Source organism: Piliocolobus tephrosceles, chromosome 4 (genome assembly GCF_002776525.5).
Source record: "Piliocolobus tephrosceles isolate RC106 chromosome 4, ASM277652v3, whole genome shotgun sequence".
Taxonomy (NCBI): Eukaryota; Metazoa; Chordata; class Mammalia; order Primates; family Cercopithecidae; genus Piliocolobus; species Piliocolobus tephrosceles.
In genome coordinates this window covers 157,459,969-157,482,856 of record NC_045437.1, presented here as the reverse complement: position 1 = coordinate 157,482,856, position 22,888 = coordinate 157,459,969, and the positions used below count along the sequence as shown (strand labels likewise).

The 22,888-nt window shown below is 45.4% G+C and overlaps 1 protein-coding gene across 1 annotated transcript; it reads right to left on the bottom strand.

Annotated features, from left to right (window-relative positions):
* Nucleotides 1–1,640: 1,640 nt before the first annotated feature.
* Nucleotides 1,641–4,602, bottom strand: LOC111530685 (protein transport protein sec31-like). Its single transcript, XM_023197994.2, has 3 exons — nt 4,551–4,602; nt 2,946–3,923; nt 1,641–2,802 (listed from the first exon to the last, which is right to left on the bottom strand). The coding sequence occupies exons 1-3, from the start codon at nt 4,600–4,602 to the stop codon at nt 2,615–2,617; spliced, it is 1,218 nt and encodes a 405-aa protein (XP_023053762.2). The 3' UTR covers nt 1,641–2,614.
* Between the last annotated feature and the right edge of the window lie 18,286 nt (nt 4,603–22,888).

Genomic DNA, 22,888 nt, shown 5'->3' with positions numbered 1-22,888 from the left:
TTCTGAGCTCCCCTACATTCAGCCCCACATTCAAATCTTTGCTCAGTCTGGTCCTGGGGTCCCATTCCAACCATGTGTCCCTGACAGCTTCCCTACCCTTGGCAGTAGGGAAGATGAAACTAAAGGGGGATGAAAAGAGAACACAGGATTTGAGTCTGAAAGCCTGAGTTCTTATTGTGCTTTTTCCACTTGCTATGTGATCTTAGCAAGTTACTGTCCCTCTCTGCAGCTCAGTTTTCTTATCTGTAAAATAGAGATCATCGGTCTCCATCTCTCCTAAATATAAAATTAGACTATCAAAATTCTTTCCAAACTGTAAGACATAAGTCAAATGAAATGTATGAACAGGAACGCATGAACCATTCCCTGTGTTTCCATTCTCTGAACACACTGTGTTTGTCCCCTCATCCCTATCTCCTCAGGATACTTGGCAACACTCGCCCTCTCTCAATCTCCCTCTCCCTTGCCCACCCACCACTTCAATCTCTGTGTCTTCTTTTAAGGCCCAGAGCATATGCCTGATCTCTTCAAAATGCCCGCAAAGCAATCAGCCAGAAGTCCTTTCTTTTCCCTCCTTGGACCCCTTTGGTTCTTAACTTTCATGTGTTGCCTTTTCACTAGTCACTTTCTACGTGGTGGGAACAAACTCTGGGGAACAAACTCTACATTTATTCTGTGAGAAAAATAACTCTACATGTTTTCTGTGGGAAATCTTAGCAGGTTCCTCATGCCCAGCAGCTGAAGCCAGCTAGGGATTAGCTGAGGGTAGCCAGCACCCTGTACTGCGCGAGGCCTTCCTTCCAGATGCCTCTCATCCATACCCTCACTCGATGAGGGTGAATTCATTGTGTGGCCTGTCTGTACTGGGGCCTGGATTTTTCTGTGCTGGCAAGAGGAGGCTAACTGGCCGGCAAGGCCTCCTTTGAAGTGACTTCTGCAATCAGGATGCTGAAGGCAAGATCATCTCACACACACATTCACACACCCTGTGGGAGCCTCTACCCTGACAGACAATTCTTGTCCCCAGTTCCCTCCCTCAGGCTCTCAAAACACTGTTCACCCCCTAACTGGGCTGCAGTTAGGCCTGAAGCCCAGAAACATGGCTCCCAATGTGTCACCATGCACACACACATCCATGCACAGGGCCACACGGACCACACTAAAGTGATGCTGCCATCCTTGCTCTCCCCGCAGAGTGGCTACCATGAGAGTTTGTGAGCGCTGAGGAGCACGTGCCAGTGAGGTTTGAACGAGGTGTTTTATTGTTTTGTTTGTTTGAGGCGGAGTCTTGCTCTGTCACCCAGGCTGGAGTGCAGTGACATGATCTCCGCTCACTGCAACCTTTGCCTCCCGGGGTTCAGCAATTCTTCTGCCTCAGCCTCCTGAATAGCTAACCCGCCACCTCGCCCAGCTAATTTTTGTATTTTTGGCAGAGATGGGGTTTCACCACAACGTTGGCCAGGCTGGTCTCCAACTCCTGACCTCAGGTGATGCACCGCCTCAGCCTCCCAAAGTGCTGGGATTACAGGCAAGTGCTGGGATTACAGGCGTGAGCCACCGCTCCTGACCTGAACTAGGTTGTTTTTTTTTTTTTTTTTTTGTTTGTTTGAGACGGAGTCTTGCTCTGTCACCCGGGCTGGAGTGCAGTGGCCGGATCTCAGCTCACTGCAAGCTCCACCTCCCGGGTTTACGCCATTCTCCTGCCTCAGCCTCCCGAGTAGCTGGGACTGAACTAGGTTTTTGACTGGGAGACCTACTACCTGTGGAGCCTGCTACCCAGAGAGGGGGCCACAGTCCCCAAAGCAGACAAACACCCCCCAGCATGCCTTTGAGCCTTCCAGGTGCAGAAGTAGTAGGGCTCTCTGAAATGCTCAAAGCCTTCATCTCTATTTTCACAGAAACCTGGGAGGCAGGCAGTCCTAAACTGTGAATTGCAGAACACAAGCCAGAAATAAAAGCATCCAAAAGCTTGAAGGCAGAATCCAAGGGTCATCACCCTGCCTGCAAGGAGCCTAATTGGCGAGAAAGAAAGTCCCTTAATTCATTCAACATATATGAATCGCACGCAGGCCTGCTTTTCAGTGAACCCCAGGTTTGGTCCTGGAGATACACTGGGGCACCAGACCAGCCCCTCCCCTCCCAAAGGTTTGGCAAAAAATGCTGTATGACACAGCAGAATAAACATTGTATTGTTATAAAATTCCTAAATGCAAAATAGGGGGCTGAAGCTGGCTGGAAAATCACTAGGGGGTCATGATGGAATACTGAGCCAAGGAATTGCTCCAGTGCTCAGGGCTGTTCCGGAACCCCCTGAGAGCGGGGCGGGGTGACAGTGTGGGCTGCCGCTGATGGCCGCTGCGGAGCTTCATTTCTTATAAACACCGCCGTTGGGAGGAAAGAGAACTCAGCTCCCCGTCAGTCCCGTGGGGCCCGGAGGCCGGGGGAGGCTCCCGGGCCAGGCCCAGCGGCCGCGACCTGGAGCGGGGATTGATGGGATCAGCACTCTCCTCCCCCGCGCCAATGGGTGCTGCAGAACGGCCCACGCCCACTGCCGTTCGCCCGGGGCTCCCCTGGCAGGCTTCTTGGTCTTTGTGGGGGCTGCAGCACCTCCACTTCACCGTGATGTGAAGTCCTTCGCCCCCAGGTGACCCACGCTCCACAGCCCCGGCCAGAACTTGGTGGGGGGCGGGGGGTGTTTGACGGGGAGGGGGCACAGTCCTTTCGGGCCAACTTCCACATTCCTGCTCCGCCCAGGCGGGGGGTGAGTCGGGGTGAGCAGCCGGGTCCAAGCTGGCCGGCTTCCTGGAAAGGGAGGGCCAGCGGGAGAACTGCAAATCCTCCCAGCCCTGGTGGCTGCCCGCCTCCTCCCTACCCATTCCTCCCCATCCCGCTTCCACCCCTACTCCCCAGCAAGCTGGCAGCCCCGCCCCTGCCAGGCGGCTCACCTGCCCGCGACCAGGGCACTTCCTCCTCCTTCCCCGCCCAGCCTCCCGCTACAAGCCATGGGTTTGCAGCCGGGTCAGCAGCTGCAGGCTGTGTGACCTCAGGCAAGTTGCTAAACTTCTCTGTGCCCATTATCTCCCCCTGCGAGCTGGAGCTAGCAACAATCGGGGTGCAGAGCTTTCCGCGAACACCTCTGCACTTCCCTCTTCCCTGCTGCACCACCTTCCCCTTCCGCTCGGTTTGGCCGGGGCACAGGGGATGCACAGAAAAGGCTCCCGACTGTAAATTGCCGCAGGGGAAGGCCGCGTTGCGTCCCTCGCCGGGGCACTGACATCCGTTGCAGCCTGAGACTTGGGTTAGACCCGCGGCTTTCCCGTTGGAGGCGCGGGTGGTGCTGAGCTGCTGGACTGACGCTGCCCGCCGGGGTTCGGGGCGCAGGCACTCAGATGGCTCCCACCTCCGCCTGGGCCTCGCACCTGGCGGTGGGGCGGGGCGCAGGGGCCGGGTAGGGGAAGGCTTGGGTCCGGCTACCCAGTGGGGGTCAGCCCCAGCGCCGGTTTCCGCGGGGCCGCGCCGGAGGGGCGGAATCTGGGTTTCGGTTTCTTGCAAACGCGGCGGCAACAGGGAAATCGAGGAGTTTCCGGGAACCGAACCGCGCCGGGAGCGCTGAGGTCTGCGCAGCGGCGGGGGCAGGGGGACGGGCGGGCGTCCAGTGTTACCGGCCAGTGGCCAGCTGGAAGTTCCAGCGGGAGCTGGGGAAAACCGGCCCCGGAAAAGCCCCCCCTTAATGCACCTGCCCCCAGCCCTCTCCGGATGGTGTTCACGCTGAGGATGGGGGTGTGAAGGATGGACTTGCCTGCAGGGGTGGCTTTTAGGGAATGAGGGAGGAAGTTCTACAAGCCGAGGGCTTTGAGGGTGTGCACGTGGGGAAAGAGGGGACTGTGAGCAACCAGGTGGGAGCTGAGGAATTGGGATATCCCCTCAAATGGCTGAGGTCCCCAGCTGTCCCCTCACTGTCACATCCCATCTTATTGTCCTTATATGATGAGGTCTCCCTACTGAGATCATCTCTGTAGTGTCCTCTTTTGCTTATTTGTTGAAGGATTTCCCTGAACATGACTTGGAGCCCTTGAGAGTGAGCCCTGACTGTCTGGTCTGGCCTCCTGGATCTAGAACCCGCTAACCTCCATCAGGGGCTTGTGATTGTTTACTGAGGGAAGGAGTAGGGTGAGTTTGAGGCATCTGTGGGGTCCATATGCCTTCTGACCTGCTTCCCCACAGGACCCCTAGCCCACTCAGGTCCTGCCATGTCCCCAGTTGAAGGAAGCCCCACTCTGCAGGAGAGGCCTTGGCTTTGCGGGAGGGGCTTCCCTTGTAATTCCCTGAGAGCTGCTTTCCAGCTGGGGTGGCTGGACAGAAGGCGGACTGCAGTCATCACAGAGGAATGCTGGCCGTGGGGTCGGCCACTTCCTTCCCTCCCCAGGGCTTGGAGCTCAGGCCAGGGATTATGGTGGGTTGGCCCTGGATCTGAGACAAGAAGGCTGGGAGTTTGGGCTGCAGAGGGAGAGTCCAGTACCCTCCCTGATCTCTGCAGCCCACAGCAGTACCTGGGGTCAAGGTGGACAGTGTCACCGGCAAGCCCGTGTTTCCTAAATGCATGCCTTTGAGACCAAAGGATCTCTTTCCTTACAGCCCTGAGACCATGGCTCTTGGAAAGACATAAATCAGACTAAGTGGAGCTCCCTCAGTCCAGAAGAGCTGGGGCTGGGGCAGGTAGCAGTGGTGGCTATTCTGGAAGCAGCCAGCTAGCCAGTGGAAGGAAAGGCAGAAAGACCTCCCTAGCATCCCTGTATGGGCCGACATTGACTTTCATCAGCCCAGGCTTAGGATCAGGGTGGCTGGCCTGGGAGAGGGCCAGGGAAAGTCCAAATACTGCAAGAGTGGAGCTTGTGCCATGAGCACCTGGCAACCCTGGTGACTCAGCCTGGGAATCCCAACTCCAGGGGCAGCCCTGGAAATGAGGCTCAGGACAGTGAAGGAGTGCCATTGAGGGGCCCAGCAACTATGGCAGCTTTTAGTGAGGCCCCAGATCAAATAGGTTGTTGTCCCTTCTTTCTCCTGTGGCCCAGGGTTAGAACCAGTGAGGCTGGTCCTCTGCCCAGCCCAAATAGTATTTTTGATCCATAGAACCCAACCCTCATCCTAGCCCATAAATTTGACCTGGGAGAGGACCCGGCCCTCAGAATGTCTGTGTTGGGCTCCATTTGATGTCACATCTTAGAAACGATAGATGTAGCTCAAGCTAAGAAATACCCACAGGAATGTGTCTTTGTGGTCTGGACTCAGCAAATACTGAGTTATTGGAATATTTATGGAAGGAAAGCAGGGCAGAGGCAGGAGAACAGGTGTCCCTGTGGGTGCTCTGCCCTGTTCACTGCTGTAGCCTCAGGAGCCCCCCTCCCCTGAGCAGAGCAGGTGCCCCATGAACCAGTGTGACGTGGATGGATGGATGGATGGATGGATGGATGGATGGATGGATGGATAGACAGATGGATAGATAGGAATATGAATGGTGGATTCAGATGGTCTCAGCAGCATGCACATTTTCCCCAAGATGGTCTTTGCAACAAGACAATTTCCACAGAAACTGGTGGGTGCCCCAGAAGGAGGGAAGGAGGGATGTGGCTTCTCCAAGCAGCACTGTGGTTGTTTCTGCCAGGTTCTGTCTCTCCACGGGAACCTATGCTCCCTTTCCTATAGCCCTGTTCACATGTGTGGCCCCTCAAAGTCCGGCAGAGCCCGGGGGCCTAGTGGCAAGGGCCAACCAGACACAGAACAGGGGAAAGGGGCTGTTAACATTAGCCGGCTGTTCCCTTCCTGTCCTGGAAAGTAGGTCCACAAAGAAATTTAGGTAGGACCTCAGCCAGGTGTGAGAGATTCCAGTTTCTTTCTCTGCATGAGTAAGTCCTCAGGAAAGCATCTGTTGATCAACTGACTGACTGACTGGCAAGAGGAGCAAAGGGTCAGCAGAGACCCACCTGCCTGGATGGTGTGGGAGAAAGCATGCCAGCCCTCCATCTTGACAGGTGACAAACCACAGTGAATGTGTCACCACATCAGATAGCCAGCGTGAAGTGCTGCACTGGGGGTGTTTAAATGTCTGGGTGCATAATCGGGAGCAAAATGGACAAGGGTATGCAGGGGGCTGTAAGCCAGGAGGCCTCTGGTGACTAGTCACCTCCAGGAAGCAAAAGCCATTCTTTCTTCCTTGAGAACCCTCATAAATATTGGAAAGGGCTTCCCACAGCCCCATGGGCTGGGGCATGAATGTGTTATGCTTTGCTTTGAGTGGAGGAGGTGACTCCAGAAGGCTAAAGATTTAGGGACAGCTAATGGTCCTGGAATGTTTCTCAGCCTTGGGCCTATGCTGGCCCTGTGAGGGGACTTAGAAGTAAGCACCATGATCTCCACTACTAACCTGCATGTGAGCTCTCCAAGGGCAGAGGATGCTCAGAGCCACTCAGGCACCCCCACTCTGGCACCCAGCACATTGCTCTCAGGCAGTAGGCACTTAGTAGGTGTGCTCTGATTGCAGTGCCAGACGTGTGTCATACCTCGAGTAAGAGGCAAAGAGGCAGAGATGCTGGGAGTATGGAGACTAAGCAGGTTATCTCAGTCATGTTCACAGATGGCTACTCTGAGGAGGGGACAGTTCAGGAAAGCCTCAAAGGATGAGTCAAAGGTTAATAGGCTAATAGTAGGAGAGGGCATTCCAGAATGTGAAAACAGCCCAAGGAAAGGCTTGGCAGCTCAGAAGTGCAAAACAGATCTCACTTTTGGTGTGGCCTGGAGTAGCTGCCCCAGAAGCTGAGGCTGGACCAGCCAGTAGGGGCCACGCTCTGAAGAGCCTGGATGCTGTGCCCAGGAGTGGACTCTATCCAGGTAGACAGAGGCCACTCACGGCTGGACTGATGGTGCCTCCCTTTCTGGAGCCAAAGCCCAGACCAGGGTCTGTCATCAGATATCTGTTGAATTAAATGCTAGGGCAGGTCTTGTGAGGGCCACTGGTGGCCTGACCTATGCTCTAGAAAACTTTCTGTGGCTGCTACAGAGGATTATGCCTGTGGCACAGCAGGGCAAGATTAGGGTGAGAGTTTCCTAAAGGCACAACATTTAAGGAGGTACTCGCTCTCAGGGACCAACCCTATACTTGTGTGAGTCTGGCGGTGAGTGCCTCCTTAAAGGTTTCACCCTAAGCACCTGCCCTGCCTGCTTGCTCCACCCTATCTGCTCCCTTCTGCACACTGGAGGCTGGGAGGTAGACTAGAGGCAGCTCAAGTGATCCAGGCATATTAGGTCTGTGGCCATAGGGGGTAGAGAGAGATAGGCCTAGCTGAGAGCAGAATCAGATGACAGGATTTGCCAGGACATGAGACTGGCTGAAGCAGGATCCTTCCCAGGCCCTCCCCGAGTGCCCCATTCTGGGAGAAGTGTAGGAGACCCCTCACTCTGCCTAGGAGTCTATATGTCCACAGCCAGGGCCAAAACAAGACCTTGGGCCTTGGCTTCTGTCCTAGGTTATGAGTCTAGGGAAGCAAGGACACTGAGCTAAAGAGAGTAGGGCAGCAGGTGCAAAAGCCATAGGCTGCCCCAGGAAGGCCCAGGCCACTGGAGACCACAGCTAGAACCCAAAACCTGTCCCGAGACTACTCGGCCTTGCCCTTTGAACACTTGCCCGTCGGATGCTTGGGCACAACAGGGAGGAGGCGATAAGGGTGCCTCCACTGCTTGATGGGGCGTGTCTGTCAGTCCATCATCCCCCTACTGTCTGCCCAGCAAGACCAGGGGCCACCCCTAGGTGCTCCCCAGGGAATTAGCAGCTTGGTTCCCCAGACCAAAACCCTACAAGCTCTGACCCTATAGCAACAGCACCCCCTGCTGGCTAATATGGAAAACCAGCCCCTTTCCCTCCTCTTGCAGGCGGAAGTTTAGGGGTCTTGGAGAAAGAGAAGGGTGCAGGCACAATGCTGCGGAGAAAGGGTGGGGGCAGGAATTCAGGATGGACTTTGGCTCCGGCAGATAAGTAGGTGCCACCTGGTAAACAGAGCACCTATTTCCTGATCAGTAGCCTTCGAACAGATGCCAGAGAGGCCAGGACCCAAGCAAAGGAAGAAATGGGGGTTTCTAAGGTAACTGCTGAGCGAGGCTAGCTTTGGTGGGAGTCCCTTCCTTCTCCTACAGCATCATGACCAGGAAGGCCTGCATCCTCTGCTGAGCACTGTTCTCCTCAGGTGGACTCAGGAACTCCCTCAGATTCCGCCTGAGCAAGCCCCCTGGCCACACAGAGGATTTGGCCTAGGACTGAGGGCTAAGAGCTAAGGCTGAGACAGGGTAGCGCCCCAGGCACCTTAAAAGGAGGAGTTGTCCCTAGAATTCCTCCCACAACTATCCAAGGCTAGGAATGGAGGCAGGGACACATCAGCAGAACAAAATGCCAGAGCGTCCCTGAGCAGCTGCCTGGCTCTTCAGATGCAAACCTGGTTAGACACACTCTTCTCCTGAGCTCCAGGCCCATGGCTCAGGCACAAGGAGCACCTCGGAGTGCTGGATGAGACGCCAGCAGTGGACAGAGGAGCGAGAGGACCCGGTGTATGCCACCTTGACCCTTCAGCTGTCAACCAGGAAGTCCAGGCAGACACAGCCACAAGCAGGGCTATGCCCTGAGCAGCCACTTCCCAGAAAAGTTTCTGCCGCAAAACAGAGAGGGTGGCCTTCCCTGCCAACCCCTGCCCTGCATGGCCCTGGCACCTGGAGTCCTCACCTCAGATAAGAAGCCAGTGCTTCTAGGAGTTCACTTACATCATGGCTCTTGATCACAGTGAAGACGGGGGCCTCACCCTACCCCAGGGAAACTTCTCTCCCGGGCCAATGGTGTGGATGGCTGCTGTTCTCCTTAGGACTCAGAGTGGACCTGGTGCTCAGGAGAGCTGCTCCTTCCCATGCCCTGGATGTGAGCTCAGCAGCCATCTTGATCCACCAGGACAATGTGAACTCCACACACCATCCTCAGACACTCACCTACTGGGCTCTCAGGGAGAGATGGGGCCTCCTGGAGAGTCCACAAAAAGAAAAAACTGGTTTGGCTGCCGAAACTGCCCATGCACCCCAGCTGCCATGCTCAGCTAGCAGCCCTGGTGCCACACAGCCTGAGAGCAGGTGGGAGCCATAGATGCAACAAGCTGTCATCAGGAATGGGAGGGCTGGGCTGCCATGCTGAGGCTGGTGGGGCAGGAAAATCAATTTTACAGCCACCAGGAAATACAGGAGCAGAGTAAACAACAGTTGAAGTCAAAACGGTCCAATTTCCTTGGACAAGCAGGCCTCAGGAAGGCCTCTGAGCTGCACTGTCAACTGTATTGTATCCTTGTGTGTGTTCTGTGTGGACCTAACAGCCCCAGCAGCCAAGGGAAGCCTAACCCTCCCTTGGATGGCAGCCAACACTAGGACCAGAGATGTGGCAGTTGTGTCATAAAGCTCCCAAGACACTTCTGGAGGAGTCAATCTTCTCTTTCAGTCTTCTCTGCTCGTTTTTTCTTGTCATTTTCCTGCATATATGTCTTTTCCCTCTCTTTTCTAGCCCAGAAATGTTTATTGACCAGTGGTACCCCATTGGGAGTGGATTACTTGACACATTCACATTTACTCTGTGCCCAGGTGCCAGGCACAGAAGTAGGTGCTATGGGCACAGGCATTCAACAAGAATTTATTGAGCCCATACTGTGTGCCAGACATGGCTCTAGACCCTAGGGATATGGAAATGAATAAGGCAACACGCCTGCTCTTATGAAACTCATACACTGGTGGAGGCAGACAACACACAAATAAACAAGGAAAATGTCACATAGTGATAACAATTCTGTGAAATAAAATAGCATGATGTCTTACACAGTACAGAGGTGATCACATTAGATTTGGCACTCTAGGACTGTCTATCTGAGGAGGTGACATTTTAGCTCTCTAAGTGACAGAAGGGGTGACAATGTGCAGAACAAGGGTAAGAGCATTCCACGCAGAAGGAATAACTAGCGCCAAGGCTTTGGGAAAAGAACAAGCTCAGTCTGTTTGCAGGAAAAGATTGGTGTGGCTGCAGCATGGTGGCAAGGAGGTGAATGATGGAAGATGAATGATAGAAGATGCAGCTCATAAGGTAGGAAGGGGTCAGATAAGGTGGGCATTTGGGGCCTCTGGTCAGGGGCTTGGGCCTTATGCATGGGTGAAATGAGCCAGTGTGCATTTTACTTATTTTTAAACTTTTAAATTTTCTGTTTTTCATTTTTTGAGATGGAAAAATGTTGCCCAGGCTGGTCTCGAACTCCTGAGCTCAAGCATTTCTCCTGCCTCAGCCTCCTGAGTAGTTGGGATCACAGGTGGTCATCACTGTGCCTGGCTCAGTGTACATTTTAGAAAGCTCACTGGCTGCTGTTTGCAGACTGGGCAGCAGTGGGGCAAGTGTGGAAATAAGGAGACCACTGGGGAGATCGGAGTAGGAGGGATGAACTAGAGTGGTGGTGGCGGCGATGATGAGAATGGGGAATGAACCCAGGCAGAGTATGGAGGGGAGGACAAACAGAGATGAATAAAATGTGGTGGCTCCAAATGGGAGAAAATATTTGCAAAACATATATCTAGTAAAGGGTATGTATGTAGCATATGTAAAGAATGCTTACAACTCTATAAGACAATGCAACCTTTTTTTTTTTTTTTTTTTTTTTGTGAGACAGAGTCTCACTCTGTAGCCCAAGCTGGAGTGCAGTGGCACGATCTCAGCTCACTGCAACCTTCGTCTCAGGGGCTCAAGCAGTTCTCGTGCCTCAGCCTCCTGAGTAGCTGGGCCTATAGGCGTGTCACCACGCCCAGCTAATTTTTTGTATTTTAAGCAGAGATGGGTTTTCACCACGTTGCCCAGGATGGTCTCGAACTCCTGAGCTCAGTGATCCACCCACCTCAGCCTCCCAAAGTGCTGGGATTATAGGCGTGAGCCACTGTACCCATCTCGACAACCCAACTTTTTTAATGGACAGAAGATTTGAATGAATTTTTTGCCAAAAAAAGATATGCAAATAGTAAATACACATATGTAAAGATATTCAACATCATTAGTCATTAGGAACATGCAAGTTAAAACCACGATGAAATGCCACTACACATCTACCTGGATGACTAAAATGAAAAAGACTAACTGTGCCAAGTGTTGACAATAACATGGAACAACTGGGATGCTCCTAATCCACTGGTGGGAATGTAAAATATTTATTTATTTTTTCTTGACTTTTTCATTCTTTTTTAATAGAGATAGGGTCTCACTATGTTCCCCAGGCTGGTCTTGAACTCCTGAGCTCAAGTAATCCTCCCACTTTGGCCTCCAAAAATGCTGGGATAATAGGCATGAGCCACCATGCCCAGCTGGGAGTGTAAAATAATACAACTAGAGTCACGTGCTGCATAATGATTTTTGGTCAAGGACAGACTGCATATAAGACAGTGATCTCATGAGATTACAATACTGTATCTTTACTGTACCCTTTCTGTGTTTAGATATGCTTAGATACACAAATATTTACCGTTGTGTGGCAGTCGCCCACAGTGCTCAGCAGAGTTACTTGTTGTACAGGCTTGTACCCTAGGAGCAATAGGCTATACCATATAGCCTAGGTGTTTTGTAGGTTATACCACTAGGTTTATGCAAGTACACTTATGATATTCACACAAGGACAAAATTACCTAATGAAGCATTTCTCAGCCTGTATCCCCGTTACTAAGCAATACATGACTGTATATTGGAAAACAATTTGGCAGTTTTTTGAATAGCTAAATATACACCTGTCATACAACCTAGCCATTCAATTCCAGGTATTTATCAACAATAAAGGAAAGTGTGATCACACAAAGATTTGGATATGAATGCTCACAGCAGCTTAATTTATAAGAGCCAAAACCTGGAAACAACCAAAATGACCATCCACAAGACAGTGGATAAATAGCTTATAGTATCTACGCGGTGAATTACCACCAAGTTCCAGGTTTAGGTAAGATAGAATAAACATACTCCACCCTCTCTCTTCCACTAAGTGAAGCAATAGAATATGTACAGAATGCATGAAGGACTCTGAAGAGTAAATAGTAGCAGATGAATTAGGAAAGAAAAATCAGAATTTGGAGTACCACGGAATTGGAGGAGTTTCCCATTTTTCCCTCTAGTGTTCCCTGGGCTAGACTCGAAACAGCCTGAAACCTGGAAGTGAGCAGCAGACACAGACTGTGGGAATCCCAGAGCCATCTAGTTCTGCTTTGAGGAGTGGGGAGGGAACTCCTAATGCTCATGAAGAGTGAGAAAATAACCACCCTCTACGCCACCTTTTTTTCTTTTCTCCATTGTCTCATGCCTCAGACCCCTGGCATTCTTGTTGCAGTGGCATGAGAGGACTGAAGGCACCTAAAATTCTAAGGGAGAGAAACTGTCTGTTGGGCAAGTCCCAAGAGGGTCTCCCTCCTTCTCCCCTTCTCTCTCTCTCTCCCTCAATCTCTCTCTCCTTTTGCCAGTTGACCCTAGCTGAGGGCACAGTCGCAAGAAGTACACAGCAGAGCAAGGTAGCTGAAACTCCAGCTTTCTGGCCAGAGGACCAACAGGAGGAGACCCAGGGAATCAGAAAGTACCAGGGAGAGCATGGAAAGGGAGGAATGCTGGAAACTGAACCCACAAAGTTGTGTATGAATTCCTGGGCTCAACTCCAAACTGAGCTTGCATGGATCTAGCATACCAAAGACTTGAGAACTGAACCTAAGGATAAATTACCACCCTGTTCTCAAGCTGACCACTGGAGGGTGCACACACAGGACAGATCTAAACAGCACTGTAAAGGCTTTGAAAATGGAACAAACATTGAAACTACAATCCACAGAAAGCTGGTCGGAACTTGTGACCCGAACCCAGCTGCACTGATTGCCTACTAAAATATAACCATCAACACTCTCCACAATGTTCAAATAATACCCAGAGTCTCATAAAATTTAAAAAGTCCAGGATACAAAACCAAATTAAGATCTTCTTGGCCTATCATAGGAAAAATCTCATTTTGCATGGGAAAAGACAATCAAAAGAGACCAATGATGAGATGCTGGAATTAAGTAACAAAGACTTTAAAGTACTACTATGAAAATGCTCCAAGTAAACCCTCTTGGAATGAATGGAAGATTGACAGTCTCAGCAAAGAAATAGGAGATATAAATAAGAAGTAAAGTTTTGGAACTTAAAAATATAAGGGCCGGGCATAGTAGTTCACACCTATAATCCTAACACTTTGAGAGGCCAAGGCAGGAGGATAACTTGAGCCCAAGAGTTCGAAGCCAGCCTGGGTCACAAAATGAGACCCCATCTCTAAAAAAAAAAAAAAAAACTCAGGTGTGATGGCGTGAACCTGTGGCCCTAGCCGCTTGGGAGGCTGAGATTGGAGGATCGCTCAAACCTGGGAGTTCAAGGCTGCAGTGAGTCGTGATTGCAAGACCTCAATAAATAAATAAATAAATAAATAAATAAAATATAAGAACCAAAATTTCAGTGCTCACTAGGTAACTCAAGAACAGAATACAAATGAGAGGAAAGAGGAAGCCAATAACTGGAAGACAGACCAACAGAAATTATCCAACCAGAATAACAGTGAGAAAAAGATTTTTAAAAAATAAATAGAACCTCAGAGACTAGTGAGACAATACCAAAAGGTCTAATATTTATGTCATTGGAGTTCCAGAAGGAAAGAAGAAAGAGTGCAGTGAAGACAAAAATGTTTGAAGAAATATTGACTAAAACATCCTGAATTTGGAAAAGGACATAAAACTGAAGCATATATGTACATCTATATATACACACATACATATCATATATGCATACATGTACCATTGTTAGAGAAAAATTATACATCAGGCATAGGAAAACAATTCACATGACTTCAGCTTTCTCATGAGGAGAGAAGGAAATCTCATTGTAGAGACCAGTAGGAAGTGGAATCACATCTTTAAAATGAAGAAAAAGAACCATCAACCCACCATTCTCTTCACAATTTCAAGTACACCCAATGAAAACCCAATGAAAATATGCTTCAGGAGTGAGAGTAAAATAAGGACATTTTCAGATGAAGGAAAACTAAGAGAGCTCTTTGACGACAGACCTGTCCTAAAATGATTGCTAAAAGAAGTTTTTCAGACAGATGAGAAATGATACCAGAAGTTAACTTGGAATAACAGGAATGAAAAAAGACCAAGAGAAATGGTAAAGATCTCAGTTAATGCAACATTCTGTGCTGCTCTTCAGTTCTTTAAAATATGTTTTATCTTTAAAACAAAAATTATAACCTTTTTTGATGGTGTTTTCAATGTTATGTGTAGGTAGCACATAAGACAACTACAACATAAAGAGAGTAGAATAAAAGAAACTAAAGTTTTACATTACACTTAAAATGGTAAAATATTGATTGTAAGTAGACCATGAAAAAGTAAATATGTATATTGTAATCCCTGGAGCAACCACTAAAAACAAAAACAAAAACAGAACTATACAAGCAGATAAAGTTAAAAACACAATAAATGTCCTTAAAATGGTAGACACAAATCCAACCATATCAGTAATTCCATTAAATGTAAATGATGTAGGAATGATATCAGCAAAAATGGAATACAGAACTCCAAAACTCCTTTTTCCATAAAAACAGTGAAAAAACCGGCAAAAACTGGCAAAATCAACTTTGTTAGAACTCTGGAAACTAATAAAAGGTTTAATAAATAAAATAAAGTCTTTTTATTTATTTATTTATTTTTGAGAGAGAGTCTCATTCTATTGGCCCGACTGGAGTGCAGTGGTGTGATCTCGGCTCACTGCAACTTCCACCTCCTGGGTTCAAGCAATTCTCCTGCCTCAGCCTCCTGAGTAGCTGGGACTACAGGTTCCCTTCACCATGCCCGGCTCATTTTTGTATTTTTAGTAGAGGCAGAGTTTCACCATGTTGGCCAGGCTGGTCTTGAACTCTTGACCTCAAATGATCCACCCACCTCAGCCTCCCAAACTGTTGGGATTACAGGCATGAACCACAGTGCCCAGCCAATAAATTTTAATCAAGAAGAAAAATACCTAAATCTCAGTGGGAAAGCACTATGGTGTTTTAACATACCTCCATTCTTCTCTTTCCCAGCTTGGTGGCAGCCTTGAAGACAACAGCCTGCATTCTTGGTATAGGTTCTTAGTGTTAGAGGGAGCAGAATGCAACTTCCTCTCAAAGGATTGTGGTTGCCTGTTTTGACCTCTCTGTTGGCGCCCGGAAGGATGAGCACAAAAGATTTAGTTTAATTTCACCTAACTTAGAACTCTTCCAGGGCTGAAGCAGGGCATTTGGAAAAACAAACAAACAAACCACACACACACACACAGAGTTAAAGATAAATGCATTCACTAATGGTAACAGTTGGGGAAATAATAGACAAAGCAAAAGCTTATGAAAAAGGCCTGGAGAAGAAAACACTTTAAGAAATAAGGGCTTTAAAAAGCTTTCTGGATATCTAAGAAGGTCACACATGTGCTCAGAAAATATCTTAGAAGGCTCTACACTCTCACCTCTGACTGACCTCCAGACTCTGTGCAAGCAGAAAAGGAAGGTTAAGGCAGAGTTGTAAACAGCCTGGCTAGGTGTTAAAGCTACACCTCAAAACACATACAGAGCTCATCTGAAGATACTGGGAATTTTTTTTAATGTTGTTTTAGGTATAGAGGAAATTTCAGTCATCACTAGCCAACCACTAGTGGAAAAGTTTAATGGAAAAGTCACTTCAGTGGCCACACGTGACAAAGAATACAGACTTTAAAAAATTAATTCAGAAAGGTCACTAAATAAACAGCAACAACAAAAACCAAAAACAACCAGCAAACAATGACAACAAACCTGAAAGGGGAGTAGAATGTGATTTCCAGCATTGTCATATTATAACAGTAAAAATGTCCAGTTTTCAACAAAAAAAATCACATGCCATGAAAAGACAGAAGAAAGTACGGTTCCTACACAACGGAAATAATTAATAGAAACTGTCCTCGAGGAAGTCCAGGAATTGAATTTAATAGACTAAGATTTTAAATCGAGTATTTTTAAATGTACTGAAATAGCTAAAAGAAACCATATGCGAAGAACTAAAGGAAAGCATGAGAACAGTGTCTCGCCTAATAGCAGATATCAATAAAAGAATAGAAATTATAAAAAAGGACTTAGAAATTTTGAGTTAAGAAGTAAAATAAGTGAAATGAACAATGCACTAGAAGGGGTCAACAGCTATGTGAGTAGGTAAAGAATGAATCAGTGAATTCGAAGACTACCCAGTCTGAGGAACAGAAAAAAGAATGAAGAAAAACAAATAGAGTGTAAGTGGCCTGTAGGATACCACTGACGGTACTAACATAAGCATACCAGGAGATCCAGGGGGAGAGGAAAGAAAGAAAGGGGACGAAAGAATATTTGAAGAAATAATGGCTCAAAGCTTCTCAAATTTGGTAAAGGTAAAGGACATGAATTTACACATGCAAGAAGCTCAACAAACCCCAAGTAAGATAAACTCAGATATTCATATTGTGATACATTATCATCAAATGGTCAAAAGATAAATACAAAGAGAGAATCCTGAAAGCAGCCAGAGAGAAGTGATGAGTCATATACAAGGATACTTAACGTGATTAATGGCTAATTTCCCATCAGAAACCACAGAGGCCAGAAGGCAATATGATGACATATTCAAAGAGCTGAAAGAAAAACTGTCAACCAAGAATTCCATATGTGGCAAAACTATGCTTCAAATATGAAGGAGAAGTTAAGACATTCCCAGGTAAACAAAAACTAACAGAGTTCTTTGCTAGTATGCCTGTTGTACAAAAGTTACTAAAGGGAGTCCTTCAGGCTGAAATGAAAGAATACTTATGATGATTAATTTTATGTGTCAACTTGACTGAGCCACAGGGTGCCTGGATGTTTGGTCAAACATTATTCTGGATGTTTCTGTGAGGATGTTTACAGGTGAAATTAACATTTAAATTGGTACACTGAGTAAAGGAGATTACCCTCCGTAATCGTGTGTATGTGTAATACATATTATATATATATATATATATAGCTTATTGGTTCTGTTTCTTTGGAGAACCCTAATACAACTAATACAACATTATGCAGTAACTTAAATCCACATGAAAAAATAAAGAACACCAGTTATGATAACTATGTAGGTAAATATAAACATTAGTATTAATGATATATTTTTTGTTTTAAACTCTTTATTTTCTATATGATTTAAAATACAATCATAAAACAATGGTCCTAAAACTATGTTGATGGGCATGGGTTGCATAAAGATGGTTTGGTGCTTTTGTTTTTGTTTTTTGGGTTTTTTTTTTTTTTTTTTTTTTTCTTTTTTTGTAGACAGAGTCTTACTCTGTCACCCAGGCTGGAGTGTAGGGGCACAATCTTGGCTCACTGCAACCTCCACCTCCCAGGTTCAAGCAATTCTTGTGCTTCAGCCTCCCGAGCAGCTGGGATTACAGGCACACACCATCATGCTCAGCTAATTTTTTGTATTTTTAGTAGACATGGGGTTTCATCATGTTGGCCAGGCTGGTCTTGAACTCCTACACTCAAGTGATCTGCCTGCCTCAGCCTCCTAAAGTGCTGGGATTACAGGCATGAGCTACCACCCCAGCCATGTTACATAAAGATGTAATCTGTGACATTAACAACAGAAGTTAGGGATGGAATTATACAGCAGTAAAGTTTTTTGTATACCATGGAAACTAAGTTATTATTAATTTAGAGTGTTATAAATTAAGATGTTAATTGTAATCCCCAGAACAAATGCTAAGAATATAATATGTAGTAAAATAAATGAGAAAGGAATCGAAAGAGTATACTAAAAACATCTATCTTACACAAAAGAAGACAGTAATGGAGGAACTACGGAACATAAAAGATAAAAGACATAATGGAAGACAAATAGCAAAATGACAGAATTAAATCCTCTCTTATCAGTAATTATATTAAATGTAAATGAATTAAGATCTTCAATGAAAAGGCAGAGATTGGTAGAATGGATTTTAAAAAGAACCATGATCCAACTATATGCTGTCTATAAGAGACTTATTTTAGATTCAAAGACACAAATAAGTTCCAAGTGTAAAGCTGGAAAGCATACCATGTGAACAGTAACCAAAAATGAGCTGAAGTGGCTATGCTAATATCAGACAAAATGGGCATCAACACAAAAATGTTACAAAAGACAAAGAAGGACATTAGTATGATAAAATGCTCAATGCATTAAGAAGATACTGCAATTGTAAACAAATATACACTGAACAACAGGGGCCAAAAACCTATGACAAAAGACTGACATAATTGAATGAAAAGTTAAAAAATTGTTGGAGGCAAGGTGCAGTGGCTCACGCTTATAATCCCAGCACTTTGAGAGGCCGAGGTGAGCAGATCCCTTGAAGTCAGGAGTTCAAGACCTGCCTGGTCAACATGGCAAAACCTCGTCTTTACTAAAAATACAAAAATTAGCCAGGCATGGTGGTGCACACCTGTACTTCCAGCTACTCAGGAAGCTGAGGCACGAGAATCACTTGAATCCAGGAGGCAGAGGTTGCAGTGAGCCAAGGTCATGTCACTGCACTCCAGCCTGCATGATGGAATGAGATTCTATCTCAAAAAAAAAAAAAAAAAAGTTGGAGACTTAATACTCATGTTCAATAATGGCTAGAATGACTAGACAAAAGGTAAACAAAGAAATAGAAGACTTGAACAACAATAAAAACCACCAAACCTAGCAGACATCTACAGAACACTTCACTCAATGACAGCAGAATATATATTCTTCTCTGCATATGGAAATATTCTATAGAAGAGACATTGTGTTAGGCCACAAAACAAGTCTCAATAAATTAGACAAGATTGAAATTATACAGGGCCAGGTGCAGTGCCTCACGCCTGTAATCCAAGCACTTTGGGAGGCCAAAATGGGCAGATCGCCTGAGATCAGCAGTTCAAGACCAGCCTGCCAACAAGACCAGCCTGACCAACATGGTGAAACCCCATCTCTACTAAAAATACAAAATTAGCCAGGCATGGTGGCACATGCCTGTAATCCCAGCTACTCGGGAGGCTGAGGCAGGAGAATTGCTTGAACCCAGGAGGTAGAGGTTGCAGTGAGCCAAGATCATGCCGTTGCACTCCAGCCTGGGCAACAAGAGCAAAGCTCCATCTCAAAAAAAAATAATAAGAAGAAGAAATCAAATAAAATATGTTCTCCTACTGAAAAGGAAAGAAATTAGAAAGCAACAACAAAAAGAAATCTGGCAAATACACAAATATGTGGAAATTAAACAATGTACTTTTAGCAACCCATGGGCAAAGAAGAAATCAAAAAGGAAATTACAAAATATTTTAAGATGAATGAAAGTGAAAATACAATGTACCCAAATTGATAGAATACAGCAAAAGCAGTGTTCAGAGGAAAACTTACATATTTACAGCTACATTTTAAAAAAAGAAAGATCTCAAATTAATAACCTAACCTTCCATTTTAAGCTGCTAGAAAAAGAAGAGCAAACTGAACCTAAAGCAAGAAGAAGAAAGAAAATAATAAAAATTAGAGCAGAGATAAACAAAATGGAGAATAGAACAACAGAAAAGTTAAAAACTGACAAGCCTATAGTTTGACCGAGAGAGAGAAGACTCAAATTACTAAAATCAAAAATGAAAGTGGGGACATTACTACAGACCTTACCAACAAAAGATTATAAGAGAATACTATGAACAATGTATGCCAAAAAATTAGATAACTTAGATAACATTGACAAATTCCTAGAAACACATAAACTACCAAAACTGACTTGAGAAAATAGAAAACTACAGACTAATATACTTTATGAACACAGATGAAAAAATCCTTAATAAAATACTGCCAAACCAAATACAGCAGCATGTTAAAAGGATTATATTCCATGACAAGTGAGATTTCTCCCAGGATCGTAAGAGTTATTAAACATACAAAAATTAATCTGTGTGAAGAGGAAAAATACTAAATGTGTGAAGAGGAAAAATCTCTTTACCTTTGACTGATGCAGATATCAATGCAAAAAACACATTTGACAGAATCCAATTCCTGGGTATAATTTTTTTAAATACTCAATAAACTACAGATAGAGGGGAACTCTTCAACCTGATCAAATGTAAGATTTATACCATTATAAAAGAGGAAGTTTGGGGCCAGGCACGGTGGCTCACGCCTGTAATCCCAGCACTTTTGGAGGCCGAGACAGGTGGATCACAAGGTCAGGAGATCTAGACCATTCTGTCTAACACGGTGAAACCCTGTCTCTACTAAAAATACAAAAAATTAGCCGGGCATGTTGGCAAGCGCCTGTAGTCCCAGCTACTCAGGAGGCTGAGGCAGGAGAATGGCGTGAACCTAGGAGGCGGAGCTTGCAGTGATCTGAGATGGCACCACTGTACTCCAGCCTGGGGGACAGAGCGAGACTCCATCTCAAAAAAATAAAAAAAAAAAAAAGCAAGTTTGGGCTCCTTTTGCTTCTTTGCCCTTCCACCTTCTGCAACATGCTGATGCAAGAGGTGTCTTACTGGTACCTTGATCTTGGACTTCCCAGCCTCCAGAACTATGGGAAAATAAATTTCCATTCACTATAAATTACCCAGTCTCAAGTATGCTGTTATAGCAGCACAAAACAGATCAAGATATGTTCCTTATTGAATGGAAATGCAAAATCCTCAATAAGACATTAGTAAATTAAATCCAGGAACATATATAAAGGAGCATACCCCATGACCAAATGGGATTATCCCAGGAATTTAAGGAAATTTAATACCCCACACTAATAGAACAGAATAAAGGACAAAAACCATATGATTGGGCTGGGCACAGTGGTTCCAGCTGGTAATCCCAGCACTTTGGGAGGCTGAGGCAGGCAGATAACCTGAGGCCAGGATTTCAAGACCAGTCTGACCAACATGGTGAAACCTCATTACTACTAAAAATACAAAATTAGCTGGGCATGGTGGCACATGCCTATAATCCCAGCTACTCAGGAGGCTGAAGAAGGAGAATCTCTTGAAGCCAGGAGGCAGAGGTTGCAGTGAGCCGAGATCACGCCATTGCACTCCAACCTAGGCAACAAGAGAGAAACTCCGTCTAAAAAAAAAAAAAAGTCATCTTACTAGGTACAGAAAAGGCATCTGACCAAATATAATACCCATTCGTGATTTAGCAAAAACAAAATTGAAACAAAAAAAATTTTTCAACAAACCAGAAATAGAAGGGGATTTCCTCAACCTGATAAAAGGCATTTATGAAAAGCCTATAGTTAACATTATATTTGCCGGATGTTTGAGAACAACGCAAGGAAGTCATGTCTCACTACTTTTATTCATCATTGTACAGGGGGTTCTAGCCAGTGCATCAAGACAAGAAAAAGAAATAAAAGGCTCATAGATTGGAAGAGAAGAGGTAAAACTGTTGCAGACAACAGGATCCTGTATGTAGAAAATCCTAAGGCATTCACATACAAGAAAAATTTACTACAACCATAAACAAGTTCATCGAGTTTTCAGAATAGTAAATCAATATATAAAATCAATTATATTTATATATATGCTAGCAAATCAAAAATGAAATTAAGACAGTGATTCCATTCATAATAGTATCAAAGAGACTACTTAGGAATAATACAACAAAAAGATACCAGATTTATACATTCAGCTACAAAATGTTGATGAGAGAAATTAAAGAAGGCATAAATAAGTAGGCGCGGTGGCTCACACTTGTAATCCCGGCACTTTGGGAGGCCGAGGTGGGCAGACCATGAGGTCAGGAGATTGAGACCATCCTGGCTAACACGGTGAAACCCCATCTCTACTAAAAAAAAATACAAAAAAATTAGCCTGTCACGGTGGCAGGGGCCTGTAGTCCCAGCTTTACTCGGGAGGCTGAGGCAGGAGAATGGCATGAACCCAGGAGGCGGAGCTTGCAGTAAGCCAAGATCGTGCCACAGCCCTCCAGCCTGGGCGACAGAGCGAGACTCTGCCTCAAAAAAAAAAAAAAAAAAAAAAATTGAAAATCTCAATATTATTAAGTTGGTAATTCTTCCTAAATTAATCTATGTTCAACACAATCCCTGTGAAAAATCCCAGTAGGCCTTTTATGGAAATCAACAAGCTGATCATAAAATTCCTGTGAAAGAGATCCAAAATAGCAAAAACAATATTTAAAAGGAACAAAGTTGGAGGACTCACACTCACCTATTTAAAAACCTACTATAAAGCTATCATAATCAAAACAGTGTGGCAGTAACATAAAGATATATTTATATGAAACAGAACTGACAGTACCAACATAAACCTTCACATTTATAGTCAGTTCATTTTCAATAAAGATGCTGAGGCAATTCAATTGTATTTTCAACAAATTGTGCTGGGACAATGAATATCTAAATATAAAAAGAATTTATACACTTACCTCACATCATACAAAAAAATTAATTCCAAATGAATAAAAAATGCAAAAGCAAATGCTATAAGATATTTAGAAGAAAACACTAAAAGAATATTTTTGTGACCTTGGGTTAAGCACAGATTTTTTAGCTGCAGCACCAAAATCATAATTCATATGTGAACAATTGACAAATTGGAGTTCAAGATTTAAAGTGTTTTCTTATCAAAACACAACATCAAGAAAATGAGAAGTCAAGCCACAGATTGGGAAAAAATATTTGCAAATCCTATAATGGATAAAGGACTCACATAAAAAATGCTCTTTCTTTCTTTCTTTCTTTCTTTCTTTCTTTCTTTCTTTCTTTCTTTCT

What these genes read in the sequence shown, in the direction of transcription:
- LOC111530685 (XM_023197994.2), bottom strand. Translation starts at nt 4,602, where the DNA reads ATGCATTTAGGAAACACGGGCTTGCCGGTGACACTGTCCACCTTGACC. An exon ending in ACTGTCCACCTTGACCCCAG is followed by an intron (nt 3,924 to 4,550) that starts GTACTGCTGTGG and finishes CAGCCATTTGAG; the next exon opens with GGGATATCCCAATTCCTCAG. An exon ending in AGTGCCCTGGTCGCGGGCAG is followed by an intron (nt 2,803 to 2,945) that starts GTGAGCCGCCTG and finishes CTCCCTTTCCAG; the next exon opens with GAAGCCGGCCAGCTTGGACC.